We start from the raw sequence: 19,211 nt of genomic DNA on the forward strand, positions 1-19,211 counted from the left end.
AGTATGAACAGAATCAGCAAAGCATAAATGTTCAACAGACACCTTACTTGCCCCACTTTGTACAAAATTTGGGGCAAACATACAATAGTGGATGCAACAATCTTCTGCATGTTCACATCAAAAATCCAATAATGTCACGGCCTACTGATAATGAAAACAGCATAATTCTGCTTTAAGCAAGTTTTTGTCTTTGCTTAATGTGCTTTTGAAACTGTTACGTTCCAAGCTCAGAAGGGACCATATGGATGATCCGGTCTGTTCCTCTGTATAACATAGGGCACAAAACTTCCACAAAATAATTCCTAGAGCACATATTTTAGAAAAAGATCCAATTTTGATTTAAATAGTCAGTGATAAAGAATCCGCCACAACCCTGATACATTGTGTTAGTAGTTAATTATCCCCATCATTAAAAATGTATGCTTTATTTCCAGTTTGAATGTGTCTAGTTTTCCCTTACAGCCATTGGATTGTGCTATACTTTGCCATATTGATGAACATATTATTAAATATTTGTTCCACATGCAGATACTTAGACTGTAATCAAGTCACCTTTTATCCATCTCTTTGTTAAGATAAATAGATTATTTGAGTCTGCCACAAGAAGGCAGGTTTTCTAATCTTTTAATCTTTCCCATGGCTCTTCTTTGAGCCCTCTCTAATTAATCAACATCTTTCTTGAATTGCGGGTATCAGAACTAGACACTATTCCAGCAGTGGTTTCACCAGTGCCAAATAGAGATAAAATAAATAATTTCTCTACTGCTACTCAAGAAACCTGTTTATATAGCTCAGGATTGCCTTAGCTTTTTTGGCTAAAATATCACACTGAAAGGTCCTGTTCAGCTTATCACCCATGACCCTCAAATCTTTTCCAGAGTCACTGCTACCTAGGTTAGTCCTCCATTCTGTAAGTAGAGCCTTAATTCTTTGTTCCTTGATTGATACACTTACATTTAGCTATCGTAATGCATTTTGCTTACGTATGCCCAGTTTTCCAAGCAATCCCAATCTCTCTATTAGTGAATTGTCCTCTTCGTTATTTACCACTCATTGAGTTTTGTCCTCTGCAGACTTTATTAGAGATTATTTTCTTTTTGTTCCGGTCATTGATACAAATATTGAAAGGAGTAGGGCTAAGAAACAATTCCTACAGGACCCCACTGGAAACTTAACCTATCTGCATGATGACCATTCCCCACTTACAATTACATGTTGAAACCTATCAATAAGTTTTTAATTAATTTAATACGTGCCATGTTAATTTTATATCTGTCTAGTTTTTAATCCAAATGTCATGTGATATCAGCACCTTACAGAAGTCTTAAGTTGGTATTTTATATCAACACTATTGCCTTTATCAGCCAAACTTGTAATATATTGAAAAAAGATACCAAGTTAGTTTGACAGAATCTGTTTTTCATAAATCTGTGTAGATTCACATTAATTATTTTACCCTCCTTTAATTCTTTATTAATCCAGTCCTGTGTTATCCACTACATCGTCTTGCCCAGGATATATGTCAGGCTTACAGGCCTACAGTTAGCCAGGTCATCCCATTTACCCTTTTTAAAAATTGGCACATTAGCTTTCTTCCAGTGTTCTGGAACTTCCTCATTTCTCCAAGACATATTGAAGATCAATATTAATGATCCGGCAAGCTCTACAGCCAACTCTTTTTAAAACTTTTAGTTGCATGTTGTTTGAACTTGCTGATTTAAAAATGTCTAACTTTAGTAGCTTCTGTGTAATATCCTCCAAAGATGCTATTGGAATGGAAGGAGTATTATCATCACTATATGATAAGACTATATGATTTATTTTTCTCCAATACAGAACAGAAATATGTATTGAATACTTCTGCTTTTTCAGTATTTGTATTTATTTATATATTCTCCCTATATATTTAGTAGTGGACTGATACCATTATTATTCATATATAAACTATGTATTGTCCTTAACTCTGCTAACCATAGATTTCTCCTTATGTCCCTTTGCTTCCCTTATCAATTTTTATAATTCATAGCTTCTGATTTATATTTAATACTATCAACTTCCTCTTTCTTCCGTTTGTTATATTATTTTATAGCTGTTTAAAAGTGAAATGAAATATTTGAACAAATAGCGTGTACTTTATACCACAGGAGTGATTTTTATAAGATTTTTAATGTATAATATAAAAAATTCAAATATTGTAACAATGTTAAGAATCTGTAGTGTTTGACTAAGATAAATTCCTTTTTGTTTGTTTCAAGCTATACTTTTGTCCACCTTTTGGGACTAGATTTTTGTAATTCAGATGGTGGTAAGAGTCATCGGTTGTTCAGAAACCACCTTCTCTCCCTCATATACTCTCACACACATTCATACAATAAATTAATGAATGATGTATTTCATAAAATGACTGTCTTCATATTGTCCTGTAGCTGGATTACTGACCTATGATCCACGTAACAAAGAACGAAAGAAGCCAGGTCAAGAGGGAGCCCGCAGGAAGTTCACCTGGAAAAAACGCTAACTCTGTCAGGAGCAGATATTATAGCAAGTTCAATATATAATTAACTGTATAATTTCTTTACGATCACCATTTTTGTAAATATATCTGGTAATAAATTTTTATTTCTAATTATGTTTTTCCTCTTTAAAAAATTATTTAACTTGATCAGTTAAATTTTAAAAGTGCTATCCTCCAGTCTCACTTCAGCACCAACTGATACTGTACCAAAAATCTGCTGCTATTTGCCAGATTCCTCACTATTTGCAGTAAAGGGTAATCCTTAGGTACTAATCATTGGCCCTATGCCAATAATGAGCACTGATCAGATGGCACACACTAGTCTGAGGCAGCAGTGTTCTTTCTAGTCTTCAAGTTCAGAGGGTAGTAGTGAAGTTTCATGAGTGTGTTCCCTCAGTCGAGTATTCAGGTCAGTAGACCCTTGAGAGAGTGTTTGAATGCTGAATTCTACTACTCTGGGCATAGAAGCTCAAAGAGGGAAAGCAATCCCTACTATCTTCCCCCTTGGCCAGCATCTCGACTTGGCTCCCATATCATCTCCTGATTGGGTTGCGACACCAGAGACTTCAGTGGAGTTGACCCAAGAAATATACATAAGCTTCTAGACATCCTGTTCCTGGATCTCTTGCAATTCTCATCACCAAGGGACATTTTGAGCCAGCTGAATTGCTTTGGCAGATGCCTGCCTCTTTGGCACCAACATCAGAAGGGGCAGGTAATCATTATCAAGTGCCTCGTTAGCACCTTTGGCAACTTTATAGACATCCCACACAGGGTCACTAGTTGTTGCTGCAACAATTGGGAGGTCTTAGCAAAGTCAACAACAATCAACACAGACAAGAAACTTAAGAAATATAAGAAACAAGGTATCTCTGAAACTTTCTGCTTTCCAGGGGGTGGGAAACACAACTGCAAATTTCTTCAGTAGGGATTTCATATACAAATGTGCATCGTCAATCAGGAAGGATAGTCTCTTCCAAATCTTCCTCCAGTGGGGATACACAGCAATAGATTTATTTGCAAACAATCTGAACAACAAAGGTTTTGTTTCAGGTTGGTCTGCAAGCCTGGGTTCTGTTACAGATGCCTTCTTTCTCCCTAGTCCACTCTACCTCCAATATGTGTTCCTACCATCTCAGCTCATCCCAAGAGTACTAAGAAGGGAGAATTAATCACAATGACACCAGGTTGGCAACTCATTCACGGACCTACATCAGCTGTTCCTCTGGTCATGAGTATCTTTGCCCCCTGGACAAGGTTCTCCTGCTTCAAACCCAGGGTAAGTCTGTCTCACAACCTCCAGTTTTCCCACATCACTGCTCTCTATTTGAATACTCATGGAAGGTCATGCTTCAAAAATGTCTAAGCCAGCTTGGTGAGCAACCGAAAACAATCCACTAGAGCAGTGATGGGCAAATATCAAACCCTCGGGCTGGATCCAGTCTGCCAGAGTTAGCCCCTGATGGGTCACCACACTGCCATATTTACCAGCCCTATGCAGATACAGGGGATCAAGTGCCTGTTGGCTGCAGATCGCTGTTCCCAGTAAATGGGATCTGCAATCACCCGTACCTGCAGAGGTGCAGGTAAATATAGTGGCAGCAGCCCACCGGAGGTTAACCCTGGTCAACTGCCACTGTTGTATTGCCTACCCCCACAGTAGAGCCAAACATGTAGCAAAGTGAAAAAGTTCTTCAATCTGATCATCATCTCAAACACTTAACATGAGATATATAGTGATAAAATACCTCCCTGTGCTTAATTGTACATCCTTAGCTCAATGCACAAAAAGAGCAGACATGCATGTGTGATGGATAGGAGGGTGCTAACCAGCACTCAGTAACTTAAGGGTTAAATTCAGGTAAGGGGGTTGGCAGGGTGTAAGGAGAACCAATGGGATACATTGCTGAAATCTGAATTGAGGTGATATGCCTGCCTGCTCTCTTTGCATGAGTTTTTTAAGTTAGGAGCTGGAGGAAGCAAGGTGAAGTAATCAAATGGAATACCATGCCTACAAGAAATATTGGACACGGGAAAGGACTGGGCCTTGAAGTACTGATCGTGAGTAGATAGAGAAATGTATGTTTAGTTGCAATCAGAGTATTTTTCTTTTTGTTGTTGGGGTAAACTTCTCTCTGTGAAATCCACATGCCTCTTTTCCTCCTGTTCACTCTATACCTAAGGGCTACGTCTACACTGGCATGATTTTCCGAAAATCGCGTCTAGATTGGCAGGACGCTTTTCCGCAAAAGCACTTTTTGTGGAAAAGCGTCCATGGCCAATTTAGATGCAGTTTTACGCAAAAAAGCCCCGATCGCCATTTTCGCAATTGGGGCTTTTTTGCGGAAAACAGTACTATGCTGTTTACACTGGCCCTCTTGCGCAAATCATTTGCGCAAGAGAGCTTTTGCCCGAATGGGAGCAGCACAGTATTTCCACAAGAACACTGACGATCTTACATGAGATCGTCAGTGTTCTTGCGGAAATTCAAACGGCCAGTGTACACAGCTGGCAAGGTTTTTTTTGCGGAAAAACTTGCCAGTCTAGACACAGCCAAGATATGTCAGCAATACCATTTTTTCCTCTATTTTAATCTGCTTTTTTCTCAGTTGCTCTGTAACATCTAGCAACCAAGTATTCCTCTAGTATTCATTTTTGTTTTGTTAATAAAATCACCTTTTTTAAGGTAGTGATTTGATTCTTGTATCTTGAAAGGTAGCAGGTCTGTGTGTGTGCCTGCCTAGGCTGAGTGGTCAGCTACTAGAGACTGCAGTTTTTCTATTTTCTTTCTCAAGCTCTCTTGTGGTAAAAGAGCTTGGGGTACTCCTGGAAAAAGTTCAAGTGATTCTTCTTGTGTTGAAAAGAAGGAGTTAGGCTGCCACAATCAAGTGTCCATCTCCCAGTTCCAATGAATCTGTGACTGGGAGGTTTTTTGTAAGCAGAGCCTACAGAGGCAAGGTATTTTTAAGGTCTCTTGCGGGACCCCACCTTCTGCACTCAGAATGCCAGAGTGGGGAACAGCCCTGACCACATGTTACCTAAGTGGTGGTGCCAGCACAAGTCTCCAGTGCAGTAGGTGCCCACACACCGGCAATGGAACATATACGTGCACAACTTATACCGAAGAAGAATGTACGAATAAAAAACATTTTTAACCACCACTCCCCCCACCCCATTTCTATGGTATTTGGAGCACCAACACTACAGACTTCTGGGCCCTCAAAATCATAGAGGTGGAATATTGCCCCCAATTCCAAGCCTTCCCCAACCATCACCAAATTTCTGTCTCTTTTCAGAGATTCCTTTCATAAATATATGCTACATCAGGAAGGGCAGCCACTTTTAAATCTCAGTGCAGTGGAAGAAGTACCTCGAGCACAGGGAAAGGAATTTTACTTAATTCCCCCCCCCCCCAAAATAAGGAGGCTGGCCTATTCAGGACCTTAAAGAGTTGAACACCTTTATTTGCAAGGTCATGTTTATGATGGTGACTTCAGCCTTGATCATTTCAACCCTAGAGCCACATGACTGGTACATAGTTCTTGTTTCCATATGGTAACTCACTTTATCAACAAGATACGTGTTCTAGCTGCTGTGTGTCCTATTGATAGCACCCATTGGCAGTGTTTCTGTCACTTGCACAAGTGGTTTTATTTTGCAGACAGGAGAGCTCTCACCCATTGGCATTTAAAATGTCCACAAGAGTGCAGCCTTGCACATGTAGACATGCCCTGAGAGTCTCTATTTAAAGTCCCCGCCTGTATTTTGTGGTGATTTGTAAACTATTTTAATCAGTTCACAAAGCTGTGATAAATCACTTAAATCATGTATTCCTCCCAATACCAACAGGATGTAACAGTGAATAAAATAGTAGGCAAAAAAGCTGCATGTACCTTTATCTCAACACCTGGTTACTCCTTTATTTCATTTGTGAGTTCAGGATCACTTGTATGTATGAAGCTGTCTGTATAACTAGGTATTAGTTAACGGTGCCTTTGAGTCAAGTAGGCATTCAAGCAAATCATCTCTATTCAACAAAGCATGTGAGCATGTGTTTAACATTTAATATGTGCTTAAGTCTCATTGACTTTAAATGATGTTGCCAATTGAATATGCTATAGGAGGGGAGGAAAAACAAAGATAATCCAGTTCAAATAGCTGTAGAAAAAAATTGATTAATTTAACAATATTAACTCATTAGCCTATCTGAATGCATAGATCTAAGATTAGCCGGTTGGGCTCAATAATAAATGGAACATACTTAGTCAAAATCAGAGATGAGTGAATAGACAAAATATCTATCCTTAAATTCCACACAGTAGATTTTGCCCTCTAACAAGCAGGAAAGAAAGCCTCAAGGTTCCAAAACCAGGAAAAAACCCACCCAGGAATTGATCAGTCTGATTAATTATCATCCTTTATAGATCTGGGAATATCACTAACAGTTGATGTATCCATCAAATTCAGCTACTTGATAGAGTTCTAAACTATTTCTGCTCTTAGAGTTGAAAAAGTTAGAAAATATCAGACAGTATAAATGTACTCTACAATAAAGAGAATAATAATTTGTATTTTCATGTGTGGTAGTCCACTTTAAACAGACCACCTATACCTCCCATTTGTGCCAACCCTTTGTAGTTTTATGATCAAATTACTTAAATTAAGAAGGAATGTTACATTAGTAAGTCGAGTCTTGTTCCTAGATATGAAATGAGGTTTTTCAGTCTAATACTTGGATCAAAAGAAATGAACAATGTCAGACAATTTTCTATGGACCTGAACTAAAGAAATGCGGTGTTCAGTAGCTACTGGCTTGTGTGAAAGTTGCACATGTAGGTCCGTTGTAAGGCTGGAGGAGAAGTCCCAGCTGACCCTGAGCAAGCCACTTGACCTCTGTATGCTAGTCAACTCTCCTAAAAAATCAAGACACACAAAAAAAGTAGGCAACCCCCCCTCCCCCGATCTTATTGCAAACCAAAGACTTGAATCCTGCCTCCACTGCCATCAATGGCTAAGCATTTCTTGTCTTCAGTGAAAGTAGGTTCTACTGCCAGATCACACACCTGGACTTAAGGTTTTTGAATAAATTTCTGGGAAAGCAATGTCTGTTTGGACCATACCTGTATATGTATTCATCACCCTTCACCTGAGGACAAGGAGGACCAAGCAATGCCAGACGTCTGCTCCATTAACCATGACCTCTTACTTCCACGGTACTGAGACTGCAGTCAGCAGTGTCCATCTACTACCCTGCCACATCCTTCCACTGAATCGGTTTTGTAAATATTTGTAAATACTAGAAATAAGTTTAGTTTAAAAAAAATTCTTTTGAGCATTATTTGGCACTGACATGCCTTCCCGCCTAATTGCAAACCTAAACCTTCCAGCCTCAAGCTATTATCATCAGATGATGGATTTATTTCAACTGACAAATCATTTTTTCTGGATGAGAGCCAGCTATGTACTGTTGCTTTATGCACCAGCCCTTCACCCTCACAACATGCCACCCCAGAGATATTTTGCCAAAATTCTACCCAGTGGAGCAGTCTGTAAGGGAAATGTCAAATTATTTTTTACTCCAAAAAAAGGGACTCTCTTCCCAGTGATACCATTCCTTCAGTGCTCCGGTAAGAAGGGCCTGTCACCAACTTCTTTAGGCAGGTGTCCTCATGCTTCCAAATTGAATTTGGCTGTGACTGGGTGTTTAGGTCATGTGGTACTGTGACACCTCTTTTAAGACTTCTGGCTACTCCAAGACTGATGGATCAGCCCCCAAATACCAACTGGCCACTTTTCTCTTGAAACCAAATCTTATTTTATCCACCCTCGACTGGTGGACAAATTCCCAGAGGGTCTGCCAAGGCCTCCCATTCTGTACCCCTAGCCCTATTCTGATATTTTATAGTTGCCTTCATGGCAGGCTGGGGACCCCACATAAGACACCTAAAGATTCAATGCACAAGGTTCTTTCAAGAGTCTAAAGGTTTTTGTATGTTTCTTCTCCTTGCCCCTGACAGCCAGATAGCCCCTTATTGGGTCAGACATTGACTCAGACCTAATCTGTCCACACAGCTGCTGAGTCTCTCCCCTGTCTACCAGAAATGATCCATTTCTGTTTTCCATTCAGATCCCACATCTTTACCCCTGACTGCCTGGAAGTTGGCTGGCTGAGCACAACAGATGGGTTGTTGCACAGAGATCTCAGAAACCCTTATACACCATGGTAATGAGGAAAACTGCATCAAGAGCATGAGACAATTTCTGCTCACCATTAGTACCACTCTCTTGCCACAAGATGGAGCACTTTACAATCTAATGAAACTAAGGGTATTTCCAATAGGAACGATTAGGGAGGAAAAGATTAATCTTCCACTTACTGAAAATACAATCAAAGATAAACGTAAATATCTCTTGAAGATATTAATGGATTGATTCAGTTTTTGTTTCTACTCCTTGCCTTTTTGCAGGTAACTTTCTCTAAATGTTGAAATAATATTGTGCAAAAATGTTACTTTTCAGCAGACTCATTTCTATTTATAAATAATTTTCATTAAAGGTTTCTGAAGTCCTCAAACACACCCAGGATTTCTTTTCCATTCCAGTTGGTTATAATGGAAGCATTGATTCAGACCCTGTTTATATTAGGTTATGAACGTAAAGAGGAAAGGATTGTCATTTCCTGTATGTTAATACACTGTCCAGCACAACTGGGTCCTCTGGCTGGCCCATAGGTAATATTGCAATAAATACTTGGCTCTTATACAGATAGAACTTTTCATTCACAGATTTCAAAGCACTTTATAAAAAGATCAATATCATTGTCTAGTTTATAGTGGGGGTGGGGGGAGAGGAAGCTTCAGCCCCTCTCTAAAGGGTACTTGTGGGTAGGAGGCTCAGAGCTAGGGCTGTCCTAAACAGAAGGGAGTTACATGCCCCTAGTCAGCCCCTTTCACCTGCCTGGTGATTGTTTTTTCTGAATGGTTTGATGAGAAGCAATCCCATTCCAGGCACATCCCACTGTTTTGGCACAACCAAACCCTGGCCTTCCTTTAAGTTATGATGAGAAGAAGCTGTATACCAAATTTGGTGGTCCTAGCTCTTACCATTTAAGAGGCGTTCTTGAACAAACCAGACAGATAGAAGGACAGGAGTCGGGGGGGGGGGGGCGGGTTGGAAGATGTAGGGGGGCTCAGGAGATCAGATGGGGGCTTAGGGCAGGGGTGAGGGTGGGGGGGTACAGGAGTCAGGGCAGAGGGTTGGGACAGGGAGGTGTGGGGCACTTCGGGAATAGGGTGGAAAGTGCAGCAGTCAGGACAGGATTGAGAAATGTGGGGGGGTTTAAGGGAGAGGGCAAAGGTGCAGGTGTCAGGGCAGGGTTGGGATGGCGGGAGATCAGAGAAGGGGGTTAGTGTACAGGAATCAGGGCAAAGGGTGGAGGTGGCTGTTCCCTAGGGCTGGTCTGGGGCTGCGGAGGCCATGCTGCTTGGCCATTGGCTGCTCTCCGGACGGAAGCACAAACTCTCTTAAATTTGTAGTAGCTTATTGTGCCTTGTAGGGTTTTTCTTCTTGCTGATTCTTGAATTAACATTGACTAGTTTATGCATTTAAGTGGATAAGTTTCATGGGCTTACTATGTAAACACTAATTAGTTTATCAAAAGGAACCCTGTTTTCAAAGACAGAGGATTTAACTAAGAATTCAAAGAGAATTTATTGTGGTCTGGGCTAATGATTTCAAGAACACACATTAAGAACACCAGTGGAGTTTATTTGGGTCTAACTGACAATCGTTTTGGTTTGCTGGCCTCTTGCTTCCCTATGATATTTTCTGTCTTCCCCTGCCAACATTCATTGTTTATTAACTGTTGGTTAATCAAATTTAATATACCTCACTTAGTAAGTTTTTCTCCTTGTTATGCTTCTCTTCTCTCTATTATTATTCCTAGTTGACCTCATGTTCACACACAACCATCAGATCTATGCCAGTAACTTACTAATCTAACTGTCCCTTATTGTCTGACTTTTTGACATAATAGATGTCCTGTCACCAGCTCAGGTACAGCATGGCAAAAGGACTCCTTTCCTGGTCCTCATTCAACCCTGTCACACAGGCTCACTCACCCAGTGTGATTTTTTTTTTAACTCTCTCCTCTCTGTTCACCTGCAAATCCAAGCATTGCGAAGTCCTTCTGATTCTTTCTCCATGTCATCTTGAAAATCTGACCCTTGGTCTCTGTTGCAGTGGCACTAGAAATGCTTATTGATTTTTTTCTGGTCTACTGCAGCCTGCAACTAACAAGACCTTTGGTTCCCATTTCAGCTCCCACCCACTCCACCCAGAATGCCACAGCTAAAATTATCTTCCTGGTCCACTTCTGAATCCTTGGCTCCCTGTCTTTGCACCCCTCCATTGGCTTCTTCATAGGTGTGATGAATAAGAGGAGTGCTAGCCAGCACTTAGTGACTAAAGGGTTAAAATCAGGTAGCTAGCAAGTGTGTTGGCAGGGGGCCAGAAGAACCAATGGGATATAGTGCTGAAATTTGAATTGGGTATAGATACCTGGTCTGCTCTTCCTTTGCATGAGTTCTAAGTTAAGGGCTGGAGGGAACATGCAATAATCAGAATTATCATGCCTACAAGGAATATTGGGCATGGGAGTGAACTGGGCCTTGAAGTACAGATTAGCATGGATCATGAGTAGAGGGAAAAGGTGTATTTAGAGAGATCCAGGGATTTTTCTTTGTTTTGGTTGTTTGGTTAAACTTCTCTGTGTGAATTTGTGCCTTCCCTCCTCCATTTACTATCTAAGAGCGTACCCAGAGATGTTCTCTGTGTGTTAATTTGTTTTACTCAGTTGCTCTGTAACATCTAGCACCCAAATATGCTTTATCAAGTATACCTTTTTGATTCTGTTAATAAAATCACTTTCTTTAAGGCGATGATTTGATTCTTGCTCCTGGAAAGAAACAGTGGTGGATGGTGCGTGTGTGTGTGCGTGCACGCACCTATGACTAAGAGGTCAGCTACGAGAGACTGCAGTTTGTTTTTTTTAAGCTCTCTTGTGGTAAAGGAGCTTGGGAGTACCCCTCTGGAAGAAGTCCAAGTGCTTTCATTCTGGATTCAAGAAGAAAGGGGTCTCTTTTGTTTCACTTGGTGGTGTCAGCTACTACTCCGTCCCGCAAAGTCAGTGAATCTGTGAGACTGAGGAGTTTTTGTAAGTAGAGGCAAGGTATTTAAGGTCCTGGGCCTACCTCTTCTGCACTTGAAGTGCCAGGTGGGGAGCTGCACTGACAACAGGTCAAGCTGCTTGTCATCTTGAAGGCTCTGCACAACTTTCTCCTATCTGCTCATATTTATTTCCACATTCCCAGCGTGCCCTCTTCTCCACCGGTGAATCACTTCTCTTCCCTTCCATTCCTGTTCCTTTCATCTTTATACTTTCCTTCATACTCACCACTATTACTGGAGTTTCCTCCTTATCCCAGTGTGACAGGAGCCCATTCATTCTTCCAAATGTCATGTTAGGCCTCACTCTATTTCAAGCAGGGCCAGCTCGAGCCATTCCTGCGCCCCGGGCCGCAGGCACGCGACACATGTGCAGCTCCGCCCCCGGGCACGTGGCGCATGCGCGGCCCCATCCCCTAGCGCACTGCACCCCTTAGAGCTGTCATCGGGCGCCTTGCAGCTCCCAGCCCCAAGCACGCGGTGCCTGATGGCAGCTCTAAGGGGCGCCGCATGGCTGTGCGCGTGGCGCCCCTTACAGCTGCCATCAGGTGCCCCCATAGGTTGGCTCCCAGGCAGCTGCCCGGCTAGCTTCCCCCCCCACCCTTAATCCGGCCCTGATTTCAAGTCCTAGGTCTCACCCATATATTTGGAAGATGTGTAACACACGGGCTAGTGTGACAGTATTGGATTTTAATATAAACATGCAGATCATTGTTGCACCACTGTTGTATGTTTGCCCTAAATTCCGGGCCAAGTGGGATGTCTATTGAAAGCTGATGCGTTGCTGAGTCTGTTTACACTATTCATGTCTATGATTTTTGAGTATGACGTTATAAGTATTGGCTCTGTAGTGACATTTTAAATGTTTGCTTCTGAGACAGCAGCAGGCGTTGCCCCCCTATTATGAGGGGTGGCTACTGAATAAATAGCAGCACTTCATGGAAAATGGCCCTTAACTGTTGCCAATAAACATTTGAGGAATTCTGCTGCAAACCTGCAGACTAGCAGGTACACCATGGCTGTTTGCCTAAAAAGGACGTGCAAACATGTGACAAACTGTATTTTGGGAGGTACCTTCATACAGCAAGAACAGTGGGATTCTCTCCACATGGGCAAGGGAATAAAAAGGTCCCTAAGGTTTCTCTATTTGTCTTCATTTCATCACTTCACTTCAGAAGCCGCTTTGCTATGAACAAAGGGCCCAGAAGGACTGTTGGCCCATCCTAACAAAGGATGTACTCCAGAGACTGTTAAGAGCAGTTTGTTCCATCTCTGTTACAAGCTTGCACCTGGAACTCTGTGATTGGAGTATGTAATGTCATTCCTTTAACAATTCTACTCTCAACCTTTTATTTCTTTTTAATAATAAACCTTTAGATTTTAGATTCTAATGGATTGGCATGGTGTACTCTTTTGGGTAAGATCTAAGGTATAAACTGACCTGGGAATGTGGCTGGTCCTTTGGCATTGGGAGAACCTGTTTGGATTTGGTAAGACTGGTTTTCATAACCTCTCATCTGTGTAAAGTGTGGTGCTGGTTGTGGCACAGATAAAGCTGGAATGTCTAAGGGGGGTGCATGTGCGACTTCTTGCTGGCCAGCGTGGCAGCTGAAGAGCTCTGTGTGACTGGTTTGATGCCCTATAGTGAAGGACCCTAAGTCTTGGGCAGTAAGTAGCCGTTTCTAAGCAAGTCACCCTGATTTGACCCTCTCAGTGGGGCCCTCAGAAACTATTATATTACAGCTAATAATGAGAATAGTGTCCATTTAATCATAGAAAGGAGAAATTATCCTTTTTGGAGCAACAGTCCTCCTTCAAATGATAGTCCCTTTGTGTATTCCACACGTGGGGAGGCATGTTCGCCATGTGCCGAAGTCTGGAAATTCTTCAATGTCTGTTGACCTACAATTATGCAGTAGCGTCCTTCATGTTCCCAGCCTATATTATAAGAGGCAGTGAGTGTTGAGGCCTTTCCAATTCTTTCTTATTTCTTATGATCTGAGTCAGAATTGTGTCATCCTTCACTTTGTGCTGCATCCCCTGTAAAATAAAATATTTGTAAGTAGCTTTTATATCTTAGCTTGGTAGTTATAGTTAGTGGATATAGTATAGAATATTCCCCTCCACCACCTCACTGTCCAATCAAATAAAATCCTCCTTTGTCCCAGCACTATGCCCAGAGTCCCAGGATTCAAGAACTGCATATCCTGCCCTCATGCCTTCTCCATCAGAGACAAGTATCGGCAGTGCCTATACTATCTGGGTGAGGCATATCTCTGCAAAGTGCAGTCTGCTGATCCTTCCCAAATCCCATCCAGAACTCGTGAGGGTCAAGAACTGCAATTGAAAACGTTTTGGATTAAGGAAGCACCAAGGCCCCACTCTGACCTAAGCTCAGTAGATCTCCCTGAACATTGGCCTCAGCCAACCAGCAGTGCCGCTCCACACGTATGCCTGGGAGTGGAGCTTTTAACATTGAAGCCCAAGGACTCTCCCTCTAGGGCTCCCTATGAGAGTAGGGGACACTCTTGTGGGCATTGGGGCAGATCCCTGCAGAGGACTGTATGAAGAGCTGCTCTAGGTTAAGTGAGATGTCGGAACCCATGGAACTGGTGCCCCCAGACTGATGTGCAAGAGGCACAAAAAGAAGGATCCACTGGTAACAAGAGTGACTGCTGTACCAAAGTGGAAAGACAGACTTTCTCCAGCCTCAGCTCTGAGTGTGGGTCCAGGCTAATTGTTGGTGCTGCCTCATTTACCCAGAGACCTTTTGACTGTGACAGATGAGCTAAGTCCTTCGGGATCTCTTCTGGAATTCCGTGACCCATTAGGAGAGAACATGATTAAGAGCCGTGTGTTGTGTGGATTCCAGCAAATATGGTAATAGGCTCCTTTGTAGATGGGGAAATAATCTCTATAAACCTTTCTGTGAAGGTAGCATGTTCTCCTGGAAGTATGTAGTGTTTCGCAATATGTTAGAGATCACCAATATATTCCTAGAAGAAAAATAATTAGTATTTTCAGTGTTCACACTTTGGTTTTAATGTTGCTTGCACACTACATAAATCTGTTTCCCCCTCCCCTGCAAACACTGTATGAAGTCTGTTTAAGAATCTAATATTTACTCTAATAAACATGAAGGCAGCTCCCTTTATCCATTTCTGCAGATAATACTCATCCCTTCATTGTGAAGACAGATGTCAAAAATTAAAACTGCTATGAAGAAGCCTAAGAAAATGTGTGCTTCGAAATGTTTATTACACAACCATTTAAAGCATCTTCTGAATCATATCATTGCCCTCATTTCATTTGTTTCTTTGCTTCATTTTTCCCCCTGCACCATTTTCCTCTTAAAACTGTTCTTGCTGCTTCCTTATTATTCAGATGTATAATTAGAAATCCATTATTATGTTTTATGGAGATGTAAAGTGTAGGAAGAAAGCGGCATAACTACTTTTTACATACTGCATGCAAATTATCCACCTTGTGTATTTTGGCAGTGGCTCTGAATGTTCGGCAGATGCAGTTTTCATTTCCCTTGGAGCTCTGTTTACCCATTTTATTGCTAGTCATCAAGTAGAGCAGCAGAAAATCTAAAGGGGGGGAACTTTCTATACAAGGAGCTTAATATGTGTGGATTGTAGCTTTTTGGCTGGGAATGTGTATATATTAATGTGCTGCACCTACACAATCATTTTCATGGTTATTATATATAATTGATGGCCGTAAAAGACACAAGTAAGAAATATACCACACAAGAACTCTCTCTCCAAAATTATAACTGTTAGACAAGCATTTGTAAGATATGATTTTAAATATTCTGCACAAATAAAATATATGCAGAATAAAGGAGACAGAACCACAGTGCAGCTGTTTTGTGGGGGACGGGTACTAAGAATTAAAAACAAGCCTGTTTCCTGAGCCTGCTTCCTCTAACTGAGCATATTTATGGCCTCATAATGTCAACAGTGCTTTGGTTACCTAGATCAGTGGTCCCCAATGTGATGCCTGCGGGCTCCATGGCGCCCGCCGGGGCATTTATGTGAGCCCGCCGAGTGATCAGGGCCAGCCCAAGCCATGCTTGTGCCCCGGGCATGCAGTGCATGCGTGGCCCCGCGTCCAGGTGCCTGGCAGCCCCAAAAGGTTGGGGACCACTGACCTAGATGGTTTGATGTACTTAGATCTGATAGTATAAAGAATTATGCACAAATGGTAACATTGTTAATACCCGTACATGTATACAATGGTGCAAATAGAATCCATTTCTCATGGTTACAGGGGACATATGACCTCCCCATGACTCCTACGCACCCCCAACACCCATCTGAATGCCCTCAAGCACTCCCTGTTACCTCCCCATAAGCCACAGATGTTATTAGGAGCAGGGGGCTTCTATCCTCCTCCCATTGTGCCAGAGACTTCAGAAACACAGTGGCAAAAGGAGCAGAACATTGAGGAGCCTCATACAGGCAACTCCTACAGCAACTCATACAGGCAACTTCTTAAACTGTGTTCCGTGGCATGAGGCAGTCGGAGGTGTGCCATGGAGAACAGAGTTCAAAACGGCCGACCTTAACGAGGCAGGTGACCTTTTTTCCCCCCCCTGAATAACTTTCCCCCTGACCCTCTCCTCCCCCCCCCCCAACTTTTTTTTTCCTCAACAAAAAATCATTGGTGTCCTTCATAAAAAAAAAATGTTTGGTGTTCCTTGGTCTTACAAAGATTAAGAAACACTGTCCTACAGTGTGGCTTTTTTGCCCCCAATCCTGTCCTCTCATGGGGCTGCTGTTCAGATCTCCACAGACACCTCCATGGAATGACTATGGGGCAGGGTTGGCGTGGTGCCACTCCAAAGGAGCTGCTGGTGGCCCCACATTCTGCCCTTCTTGTGCCTTTCCAGTATGGAGCACCAACTACAATTATCTTTCTGGGTACAGTGTTGTGTAGCATACCCTGCCTTACTGTACTATACAGTATAGCCATACTTGCACTGCTTACTATATATTATGCCTTGACTGCCTAAGTGGTATGCTGCACACAAAAGAACAAGTTCTGGTCTCACATGTGTTTGTATAACGTTGGTCCATTTTATGGATGTTCATTGCAAGCACCTAGTGCCCTAGCTGTATAATGCACATGCTACTTTAAAATGATGTTGGTCACTGTAACTCAGACAACTGCATGGAAATAGCTTTTAAGAAACCTTAAAAGAGCAACATTTCTTCCACAATTACTTTTTTCTCTTCTTTAAGGCATTTGGAGAGGGGATATCTCGAGAGGAGGTAGGGTGTTTGTTAATTGAATTATGTACATATAGTATGATTGCACATGATTTTTGGTGTTGGATTTTAGCAGGTCAGTGTAAATTTGATTCCTGTATTCTAAATATTGAAAATGCAATGAGTGGAATCTTCCTATTCATGGTTTAAAATGAAGAAAGAGTAAATTTTTTCAGACATTATATCTGAATGTCAAAGAGACATTCATGGATGCATCACAGTCATCTGAAGAAGTGGGCTATGCCCATGAAAGCTCCTGATACCATCTACATGTTTTGTTAGTCTATAAAGTGCTACCAGACCATTTGTTGATTTTTATGTTTATCCTGTACAGACTAACTCGGCTACCCCCTGAAGCTAGATAGCATACAGTATTTTGCCAAAAGTTTTTGGGTTTTTTTCCCTTTAAAATGTAATTTCATGCATCTGACCAGAACAATGCATTATTTCTGAGAATAGTATACTTATGGCTAAAGAACTTGTATACTTATGGCTAAATCAGCACTGCTGCAATTAATGCAGCTGTGTTGATTTAGCAGGACTGAAAGGTCCGCTAAGTCAATGGCAGAGTGTTCCCCTATTGGTTTCTTTGTTCCAGCTCCCTGAGAAGCATAAGGGAAGTTGGCGGGCAAGCATCTCCTGTTGACACAGTGTAGTGTAGATACCGTTTTAAGTTTACCTAAATTACATAAAAAGAAGGGTAACTTAGATTGACTTGCAGCAGTAGTGTAGACCAGCCCTCAGTTTTCTTTCAGTGGTGGAAAGAGGAGGAAGCAGATTTTAGAAAACCAAATAGTACAATTCACTTAATTCTACAATGTTCACTCAGCATATTATAAACATAAGAATTAAGGATGACTGTTTCTTTTCTCACTAGCTTACTATATTTGTATTAACTAGTTTGCATTAGTTGTGGCATGTAACCAAAGCCTTTTGTTTGGGAACTGAAATTATGCTTTAGTTTTGAGGGAGGGAGTTGAATTTCTTGGACTTACTTGGAATCTTAAAATTATGTGAGAAAAGGATGGTCCAATGAGAGATTTCTAGCCTGCAACTTAAGAAACCAAAGTCCAGTTCCTTTTTCCACTTGCAGACTGCAAATCACTCATAGTTGGACCCTCAGTTGGAGTTAATCAATAGACCTCCATTGACAGTAGTAGAATTGCACCAGTTGAGGAACCGCCCCTTAGCCATTTCATGTCTCAGTTCCGCCCTTCTATACAATGGAGATCAACTTTCCAACCCCATAGGACTGTTGAGAGGATAAATATGAACACTACAAGGTGGTCAGATACTGCAGTAATGGGCTAGATAGATAGATTAGATAGATGGTAAAAGAAGGTATCAGTGAGATAGAATGGGCTTCCTTCTACTGTTAGGTGTATGTTTTGTATTTTGGCTTTTTGCATAAAAGGGAACGATGACACCTTCTTTTAGAGAAATAAAGGCATCTAGAACACCTGCACGTGATTTCTATAAAGAAGCAGAAAATTAGGAGAGTAACTTGATTAAAATAACAAGATTCACTACCATACTCCTATCAAACCTGCTTTTTCTAAGAAATACTTGTGCTCTTCATGTTTGTGAAAGGTAATAAATTCCCAGCTTTGGAGAGTAAAGTCTTTTATTCATGCACAGAACAGGTATAGCAGAACTGGCACTGCAGGCTACCTCATATCACTCTGTTACTGTGCCTCAACTCGGGACTAGAGCAGGCATCTCCCAGGGTAAAGCACTGTTATATTTGCATGTCATTCCATTTTGTTTTCTGTGGAGTGAGACTAGTGGTAGGTGAATTTTGAAGATAAAAGTGTGTATGTCTGTCTGAATTACTCACCCTTAGAAGATGGAATTTCCCCTTAGGGGTGGGTGTTCATGGGAGTCCCCATTGTCTCTGATAATGGAAGTCCTTGCAAAGCCTCTCCTCAAAAATAAGCTCTGAACTGCATTATCTTCAAAAGGGAGATGCCAGAGCAAGAAAAATATCCAAAGGTGTGGAAGGACTAAGTAAAATACTTTACGGCTGTGTCTAGACTGGCAAGTTTTTCTGCAAAATCATCTGCTTTTGCGGAAAAACTTGCCAGCTGTCTACACTGGCCGCTTGAATTTCCGTAAGAACACTGACAATCTCATGTAAGATCGTCAGTGTTCTTGTGGAAATACTATGCTGCTCCTGTTCGGGCAAAAGCCCT

At 41.6% G+C, this 19,211-nt stretch overlaps 1 protein-coding gene across 3 annotated transcripts in view; it reads left to right on the forward strand.

The window, feature by feature from the left end:
- The window catches only part of MRPS9 (mitochondrial ribosomal protein S9), a 57,617-nt gene extending 54,988 nt beyond the window's left edge, over positions 1-2,629 (forward strand). For all 3 annotated transcript variants that reach the window (XM_075917494.1, XM_075917503.1, XM_075917506.1), the window contains one exon: positions 2,427-2,629. In XM_075917494.1, coding sequence (XP_075773609.1) covers positions 2,427-2,518 — 92 coding nt within the window. In that variant the 3' untranslated portion in view covers positions 2,519-2,629. The remainder of the gene's footprint in view (positions 1-2,426) is intronic.
- The last annotated feature ends 16,582 nt before the right edge of the window (positions 2,630-19,211 follow it).

Source organism: Pelodiscus sinensis, chromosome 1 (genome assembly GCF_049634645.1).
Source record: "Pelodiscus sinensis isolate JC-2024 chromosome 1, ASM4963464v1, whole genome shotgun sequence".
Taxonomy (NCBI): Eukaryota; Metazoa; Chordata; order Testudines; family Trionychidae; genus Pelodiscus; species Pelodiscus sinensis.